Source organism: Electrophorus electricus, chromosome 17, assembly GCF_041902795.1.
Source record: "Electrophorus electricus isolate QZ-2024a chromosome 17, ASM4190279v1, whole genome shotgun sequence".
Taxonomy (NCBI): Eukaryota; Metazoa; Chordata; class Actinopteri; order Gymnotiformes; family Gymnotidae; genus Electrophorus; species Electrophorus electricus.
The window spans coordinates 3,339,242-3,348,948 of NC_137513.1; the positions used below are offsets into that span (position 1 = coordinate 3,339,242).

General features: G+C 41.6%; 1 protein-coding gene across 1 annotated transcript; it reads right to left on the reverse strand.

The window, feature by feature from the left end:
• Positions 1-13: 13 nt before the first annotated feature.
• nlrx1 (NLR family member X1) lies at positions 14-6,597 on the reverse strand. The gene is made up of 9 exons (XM_027013412.3): positions 6,348-6,597; positions 5,358-5,450; positions 5,199-5,244; positions 4,971-5,080; positions 4,136-4,758; positions 2,455-3,878; positions 1,656-1,742; positions 1,126-1,377; positions 14-992 (listed from the first exon to the last, which is right to left on the reverse strand). Exons 2-9 carry the CDS (start codon positions 5,428-5,430, stop codon positions 638-640), a joined length of 2,970 nt encoding a protein of 989 aa, XP_026869213.2. The 5' UTR covers positions 5,431-5,450; positions 6,348-6,597; the 3' UTR covers positions 14-637.
• Between the last annotated feature and the right edge of the window lie 3,110 nt (positions 6,598-9,707).

Here is a 9,707-nt window from a genome sequence, read left to right on the forward strand (position 1 = left end):
CAAGACAGAAAGGTTCTCATTTTGTCTCTTATTTATTGATTATTCTTTGAGGGAGCACATAGTGCATGCTAAAATGAGGTAAACTATGATTGAAGGCACAAAATTGTTAGTTAAACGGTAGAAAGTTATTAAATATCCATTGCAACTCAGTGGTGAAAGAAAATTGTAGGTGTTAATTAATAGGCTAATTTAATACTGTACCAACTGTGTAGTCACTGAAGACTGCCAAAACTAGTCAGTGTAGTACTATTGCTTGTAGGGTGCTAAACCCATAATGGTTGGAACAACAATATTTTGATTATAGGCAGAAGACAAACCTTACAAAAGCATTAATAAATATCTATACAGACCAAAAACCAAGGTAACATTTTTTTGTTACATGACCTGCTACACTGATCACTGTACCACTAAAAGGTTTTTCAAGTACTGTTCAGAAATATAGTCCAATTCATCCATAATAACTTGAAACACTGTCTACAAACAAGTATGTTTTATGTGGAAGCACTGAGTGGGGAAATGCACGGTGAATAATAAACAGAAATGAATCATGCAAAGGAAGACTAGATTTGTACATATGTTCATAGGACTGCATATTTGGATCCCCCAAAACACCCCCCCCCCCCCAACACCTAGACTTTTATTTTGAAGCAGGTGTGGTGCCTGTTGTGCTGCTTGTCTCCAGCATTCGTAGGGTTTTCCTCACCACACTCTCCACTCTGTGGAAGTGCAGCTTCTTCCAGAAGCTGTGGTGTTGCTGTCGTCCCCACTCCAGGTCCTTCAGGAAGACCCGCAGCTGCTCACGCACGCGCTCTCTCTCCCACAACAGTGAGTTCTTCCCTATCACGTTCAGGATGGGGTGCCAGTCCTCCGAGATGTCCGACCCCTCCGTCACCGATGCGAGAGTTTTCACACGCCTGCCCCCTTTCTTCTGCGGGACACCGCGAATGTGCAGTGACCGTTTGCCAGCGTCAGTCAACTGATTCAGGTACAGGCTGGGAAATCACCGGAAAAAAGGCTCAATCAAATCACTGATGCACTTTCTAAAATCTGAAAAAGCATCATGACCAGATGGCAGCAAAATGGATAGTAAAATGGCAGAGTGAAAGCAAGAACAGCCACACTCACTGCACAGTGTGGACAGTCGGATGCTCTCTGCAGGCGTCGGCCAGGGTCAGTGCCGCATCGTCTCCAATGTTGTTGTAGGCCACATTTAGCTCCTGTAAGCCAGTATGCTGGCTCAACCGCTCTGCCATCTTAAGCGCAGTACAGTCTCCCAGGCCAGTATGCATCAAAGATAGCTTCTGCAAAGACTTGTTACCAGGCAGAGCATCCAGCAGAAGACTCGCTCCGCTGTCCAACAAGGAGTTATCACACAACCTGTAGCCAGAGCAAGAAGAATAAAGTTTATACACAAGAAGCAATACAGCATATATCTATGTCAAATAACCTAAGAATGCAAGAAACAGTGGCCCTATTTCTACATGTGTGCACAGTAAAAATAGTTGTGTACAAGTATGCTGATTTAGAAGAGAGCCTAGCAAATACAGAAAAATTAGAATAATTTATATAAAAGAAAACAAGCATTTTCAAGACCACTGATCTTCTTGAACCAAGCAATCTCAACATAAAACAAAATGCAGATGAAATCAGCTTACTGTAGTGATTTAATTGTACAGCTGGGTCCAAGTAGCAGATCTCGCAGCAGTGCACATGATTCAGGACCCAGGCTGTTAAACTGCAGACTGAAAATGGCAAGAAAAACACACACACACACACACACACACACACACACACACACACACACACACACACACACACACACACACACACACACACACACACATACACATACACACCATTAGTTTGCTACTTTTTAAAAAAAGAGGGTAATGTGTTTTTAAATCATATATTGATTATATACTGCTTGCAAATGCACCTTAAATCAGGTCCCTTTGGTGAACCTTTTGAGACAGATTAAAAATTCAATTAATGTCTTCTATTACCTTACATCATCGTCCATGCAGGAGCATTGTATGACTATACAATTATGTAAACACCAAGTAATCTATGCATTATTCTCAAGATATGCTCGGATATCTTTGAGCTCACTTTATATTGCCTGAACCTACCTTCATCAGTTTTACATAATGGGCAAAGTTAAGGCTTTACATAACTACACACTGACTATAATTAAACCAATTATTAGAGTTAACAGTTTGAAAGAACATTTGGGTGATTCATAAAATGTGTCAATGTATTAAAAAATACACATGGCAAGGTACTACTAAACATTCCAAAATTAATCATATAATCAGTTCATGTAATCATGTAAATCATGTGAGAAAATTGATGTAATTGACAAGGAGCTAATTGCTAATACCAATGCCATGCTTAACATTTTATGATTTACCATAAGTGCTGTAAGCTTGCCAGGTTTAATAAGCAATGTCTCACTTGAGGCTCCGGGTGTGATGAAAGGCCGGCCACAGCATGGGTAGCAGTTCTGGGGTGATGTGGCAGGAGGAAAGGTCGAGCTCGTTCAATAGGAAGGTGGAGGGTGTGCAGTCCAGCACCGAGCTCAAGACAAAGCACTTGAGGGGGGTCATCCGCACGGTGGACAGCTTGATGGCCTTGATGGGTTGCAGGACCTCAGCCATGAGCTGCGGGTTCTGGAGCTCGTAGAGCAGAACCAGGAGGTCCATCAACTCGGTAGGAGGCAGAACCAGGCGGCTCCCCTTGATCAGCTGCTTCTTAAGCGTGTGAGTGATCTGCGCCACCGTGGAGCTCTTGATGCTGCAGCCCAGCTGATCCAGCAATCTTCTGTTGCCATAATGAAGAAGTCCTCCCTTAAAAATAGGGTACAGCTCGAAGGGCCCAGTGTCGTCTTCTTGCTGCAGCTGCGGGCCCTGCACTCCTAGCAGGCTTTGCTCCACTTGATCTAAAACATCTTCGTTGAAACTGTCTTCTGAACGAAACATTTCTGCAGCCATGGTGTTGGCAATACGACCCCTGCTAAGACTGCTGACACGCTCAAAAAGTTTTGGGAACAATTTCACCAAGTTGAAAATGGCGAAGATCCTGAGAGGTAGAAACTTGGAGAGGATGCTCAATAAAGCAGTGACATCCTCGCCAGCTTGTCCAATTATTACTGACAACTGATTAGTCACCTTCTCCATAGCACTCTTATTCTCACCAAGAACAACATAAAGTGCAGCCAGATAGTCCTGCATGGCAGGAACTGCAAAGACATATCGTTTGTCATCCAGCTCAGTAAGATTTTTATTACGTTCAACACAAGGCACCAGAAAAAAGTCCAGCACATCTGTGCGAAACACTGCCAGCTGCTGAAGTTCTTCGTCAGTTTTAGTCTGTCCACCTATCCACTGTTCTAGGTCTTTCTTGGAAAACGATGTGCGCTTACTAGTCACTCCATCAAAAGCCAGCTTCCCTACAGTGCGAACCACGTAAAGCATCAATGACGTCTGGGGCTCTTGTGAAGATGCGTCTCCCGTGGCCAGCACCTCTCCTTCAAAGTTGAGCCCCAGGAAGCTGGTGTAGATACCTGTAAGAGTGCGAATGGGTGCATGGACATCAGTGAAGTGCAGTAAGTGTAGAATGGCACAGGTGAGCCAGCAGTAGGAAGGTAAGAAGCAGGCTGTGGCCAGCTGGCTTTCCTTCTGAAGGTTGAGGTAGAGCATCTCGATCAGAGATTCTGCCTCCTTGTTTGGCTTCTCTCCACTTTGCAGTAACAATCTGCTTGTGAAGTAGGCTCTCTGGCGATCAGGATCGTTGAACCCACAGATCTGAACATAGCGGCTAACGTACTTTTTGGGGATATAATCTACAGCAGACAGTCTGGTTGTAATCAAAATGCTGGCCTGAAAAATATTCAAAAGGATAAAACATTGCATTAATCCTCAATTTGGCTGTTAAAAGATAAAAATTAGTACATCTATTCACTTTAAAATAAACATTTACAAAAAAGAAACAAAAAAATAAATAAATGACAGCAAGACAACATAGTAATACAGATTTAATAAACAGAAAAAAAGTTCTTATGAAGATGAAGAGAATATCTGGACCTTTTACACACACACACACACACACACACACACACACACACACACACACACACCTCAGGTAGGAGGTACTTCCTAAGCAGGTTAACCACAATGGCTGCTGGTGGAAGTGCCTCATTAGGATCACTGCATAGGTCGGTGGAGCCAATCCTAAAGTCTAAGTTCATCTTCTCCATGCCATTGAAAATAAAGAGTACCTCTCTAGCCTGATTACCATCTCCATTAACAAATGCTGTCTTTCGAAGGTGCACATACTTTCTACCCACAAGGTCTCTCAGTGATGTGGATTTGGACAAATTAGAGAGGTCTTCACATGAAAAGGGCAGCACTAACTTGAACTGGGACAGCACAGACCCAGCACACCAGTCCAAAACCAGCTTGCGAACAACTGTGCTCTTCCCAGTACCAACAGCCCCATACAGCAGAACATTTGGTCCTCGTCCCTGGCCATCACTTTGACTTCCGTCAAAAAGCTGCTCGACTGTGAGAGCATGGCTCACTGATGCATTTCCCTTATAGGGACTGGTTGAAAGGCCTTTTCCATCCTCTGGGTTCCTCTTCAGGATTAGTGGCTCTACATGCATTGTCTCAGGAGAAAAGTAACCCCCAAACTGCTTTTCTTCCCGGGGAAGGTGACTGAACCATAACAGTAACCTCTGTTTGTGGATGTTTACAGGATCTGGGGGCCAAACACAGCAACAACATTGAGAGGAGACAATGTTTAATGTCACTGGGGGCAAACAATGTTTTCAATACAACATTTACAGCCACTGGCTAGGAACAAATGCTCAACATTGAACTGAATTGAATATGATACAATTTAAGGATACTTTAGAGGTATAAAATCTTCATTTACAGTTACAGTTGATATGAGTAAAAATGCAAGCTTACCTGCATCAGATATGCTATAACTAAATAACCTCAAATTGAAAGCAGTGGATGGTGAATTCATTAATTGTATCCGTTCATTCCACACACTTCCATGAGGACCTATCCCTCTGCTGAGGATAAAGGATGTAGGAAAAATAACTTAAAAACTATAAAAGTGTAATTATTTTCACATGCTGCCATATGCCGTACTACACACCATACTACCTTTAAACTGTGTTATCATCCTACCTGAGAAGCAGGGAGGTCCTTGTCTTTCTCATACCACGGAAGTCAGCTGGTGAAAGGGTAAAAAAGTGACTTGTGATAAAGTAAATTAAAAAATAATGGCTTTCACATGTAAGGAACTGGTTACTTGACCACAGATAAAGGCATTTAATATAAAGATACTTTTTGCTGTAGCTGCTGAGTGAAACTTTTGGGGCACATTTGTTTGTGTCGCCGTCCTCCCAAGCCGCCACATTCTGCTGTCCTTCAGGAACCCTGAAATAACAACAACAAAAAAAAAAAAACTCGTTAAAGGGGCTACAGTCATTTACACGTGTTGGAGTCTAGTAGTGTTTCTCATATAAATTCTGCACAGCAATCAGACAACCCAATTTGAATGTGAAACTTCATTGCTTGCAGAACTTCTGAAAGCTTACTTTAAAATATTCCACCAAATATTTCATATTTTCCTTCAATGTGTGCAATGTGCTCAATATTGTGCAGTCTCGACAATGGAGTGGGTACAAGACGTTTTACCTGTGCAACCAGTAGTCTAGCACCCACACATTGGACAACAAGTAGGTAACGTTAGCTATCTGGTTACATGTTACTTCTTGCCAGCACAATACCACAGTGACCACAAACACACTATTAACGACAGCTACTACGTCTAAAGAATACTTGATTCACAATGTGTAACTATATAATTTCAGTGGTTTTAGATAAAGACCTCATATAATTGGATAGATATCGCGTCTAAGCGATCCATTTAACGTTATTGTCGGCAACACATTCAAAAATTATAGCTAGCTATGCAACAGTAACAGTATGAAGGCATTTAGCTGGGTTAGCTAGCTAAATAGCTGATTTAGCTAGCTAGCATGTTGGATTTACCATAAGCAAATTCCATCAGCACCAACCATCGCACTGATATCTCAACGTTATTGACTGAACCAAGCTTTCTTGCTATCCTAATGCCAGAAATAAATCTGAAGGTTTTTATAACAAAGTCGGAAACACTCTGACCATGCACTTGAACACCCAGTGTTTGTTTATAAATATGGCGATACCTGACTTTTGACAGTGAAGTATCAAGGGTGCAAGAGATTTCATTTACATTGCCAAAGTTCAGAGAGCATAGAATAAATATTTTAATGAGGAGAGTACTCTTACCTCGTGAACAATTTTTATAGTCAGGTTATACATCTATTCCTAAAACCAGACACCACAGAATGTTGCAGACGAATGTCTGTAGCCTCGTCTGTCAGTTTAAAGTGTTACTAGACAACATGATTACTTCCTGTTCTTCGAAGGACAGATAATCTGTCTGCTCACTGAAATCATGCCCCTATAACGCAAAGTCAAGGAGATCAGACATCTCATGACATGGCAATAATTCCTCAGTAGCCGAGTGCTCAGAAAAATCTAAAATCTGAAACTCTTGTTGTTCATCATAAGGGATTTAACTGCGAAATTTGACGAACCTCAGTGGACGTCAGATGGAAACTCTTTGCAAGTTTGTATAAAAGCATGGGCGATTAAAAACAGTGTTGTAAACATGGTTTTAAAATCATGGATACTGAACCATGGGAGAACTTTAAACACAAGCCTATCTTTAAGTTATAACATTAAAAAATATATCCAAATAGATTTGGACGGAGAAGAGTGGAAAGCATACGTCATAGAAAACCGGTATTGTATTATTATTACACGTATTAACCGTCCTCTGTTTTCATCCCTCGGCCTTTTAATTGTCTCCATAAACTTCACATTAAAGAGGTGGGTGGAATCTAATCAAGTGATCTAAGATCACCGGTGCAATGAGAACAGAGATGGAGTCCACTGTTTCCAAATTTAATTAATCCGTCACAGTGTAATTCAGTGACGTAATTCATACAAATTTCCTGCGCATATGACTCGCAGGAACAGTCCTAAAATGGTTCAGTATATACTTGTAAGACAGGAAATATTTTGTCAAAACAGAAAATTAAGTTTCTGTCTTATTTACATTGACGACATTTAGCACATGCTCTTTTTTTTAACTTCATCTTGGCCATATAGCACAAGATTTTGGGCTCTCTCACCACACCTATGCAGATGACAGTCAGATTTACTGGTAGAGGCAGCACCAACAAGGAGCCCTAGAGGCTGAGCCACTAAAGGCCGTGCAGATGGACAGCTACGTAGCGACTTGCTGGCTACTCAGTCATTCAGCACACTATACTACAGTACAGTCGTGGCCAAAAGTTGAGACTGACAAATTTGGTTTCACAAAGTTTACTGCCTCATTTTTGGTATAGTGAAGTACAATTATAAGCATTTCATAAGTTCTTTTTAAAATAAACATTTTATTGAGAAATACATCCAGTTTAAGCAAACACTTAATATTTATATTTAAAATGTTGACCCTACTTTAAGACTTCTGCAATTCATCTTGGCATGCTGGATATCAGCTACTTGGCAAAATCTTGACTGAGCGCAACCCATTTTTGCCTAATCAGTGCTTGGTGTTGATCACAATTTCTGTTTTTGATTGTCCACCCTTTTTTTGAGGATTGACAACAGGTTTTCAATGGGATTAAGATGTGAGGGGTTTCCTGGCCATGGACCCAAGATTTAAAGGTTTTGTTCATCAAGATACTTGGTTATCACCTTTGCCTTGTAACATGGTGTGCCATCATGCTGGAAAAAGCATTGTTCATCAGCAAATTGCTCCTGGAGCATTGGGAGAACTTGCTCTTGGAGGATGTTTTGATACCATTCCTTATTCATGGCAGTGTTCTTAGGCAAAATTTTGAGCAAACCCATTCCCTTGGATGAGAAGCAACCCCACACATGAATGGTCTCAGAATGCCCCACTGTTGGCATGACACAGAACTCATGGTAATGCTCACGTTTTCTTCTCAGGACAATCATTTGTCCATATATCCGAAACAGTCTGAAGGGGGCGTCATCAGAGAAAATAACTTTGTAACAATCACATAGGTTAAACATGTATATGTGTATCAACCTTTTCACTTTTTTATTTTTACTCGTGTTGTCGGTTGAGCGCATGCCCCGTAAAAGGGGGGCATGCTACATGAGTTTAGGGCTCGCCCCTCGTGGAGCAGATGACTGTGGTTGGGACTGATCACCCAATGGGAAGGATGATCATAAATGGAATAACGGTGAAACAGAGTATCCCATGGATGAAAAAGGAGACAGGAGCAGTTCATGGGACTTCACCAAGGGAAAACGTTTGCATTTTCTCCCTCTACATTCACGCAGTGGAAATATACCTGGAAGGTTGGATGTTTTTTTTCCCTACCCAGAGGTATTATTGACTGGCAATGGAACTTTCCTGAGGGATTTACGAACTTCGTTTCTAAGGGGACCATTGGGGAGAGCTATGAACTGGAAGAGAGTGAGACCGCCGAGTCTCCATCTTTGATTTACCTTGCTCACTAATCCCCAGTTGTGAACACTTTTACCGCTGTCAAAGGGCTAATGTTGAATGACCTGATGTGTGATATTATGGGGGGAATATTTGTATAATGAATAATATATAATATTGTTGTATGCACATGATGGGGAAGGGGATGGATTAAACGTCATACTTTTCAGCATTAGTTCATGTGTTTAAAAAGTTTACACTGCTAGAATATTAGTTGCACCACCCTGTCCTTGTTTGTGTATGTGAAAGAGTCCTGAGGAAAGTAGGGTGAACATCACAACTTTACCCCAGTTCTCTGCAGTCCAATCCCTATACTTCCTGCAGAATGGACAGGAAGGACCGATTGACCTTGATGTTTTTCTTAGAGAGAAGTGGCTTCTTTGCTGTCCTTCTTGACATCAAGCCATCCTACAAAAGCCTTTGCCTCACTGTGCATGCAGATGCACTGACGTCCACCATTCCTGAGCAAGTGCTGCACTGGTAGTGACCTGATCCTGTAGCTGAATGTTCTTTAGGAAAGAGATTATAAAATTCATGTTAAAAACCAGGAGGCACATACTGTCAAAGCTGAGAGCTTTATATTTTCAGGCTCATGAGTGTGATTAGGTTATGTTTAAAATGTCACCTTTCTGTTTTAAGAGGTTCCATTGATGGCTCATACTTAGTACAGAGTGGCTTGAGTAGGCTATCGCAGCCCCTCACCACTGGCTTAGCCAGATAGTAGGCCTTCAAACTATACCAGTGGGTCGGGTGTTCCATGAGGAACACAGCCATCTCCGTCTCCAGAGGAAGCGAAAGCAACACAAAACTGCCTTTGACTTCCTACACTTCCCCTTTTGGAGTAAAGAAATCTCAACACAAGAACTAATCTGGTGCAGTTTTTGTTTCCTCTGTAGAGAATGATTCTGGTGTTGCTATCTTTTTTTTTTACTTGTTCTCCACTCACATGTCAGTACTGTGTGCAAGAGGGCTACAAACATGATTAAAAAATGGAGTAAAAGAGGAACTCCTCGTTGTTAGACACATTACTGGCATCATTGCCAATGTTAAGGTAAAGCAGGCCTCTCAACACTGATGAAAACCTGTGTCAGGAAGAGTCA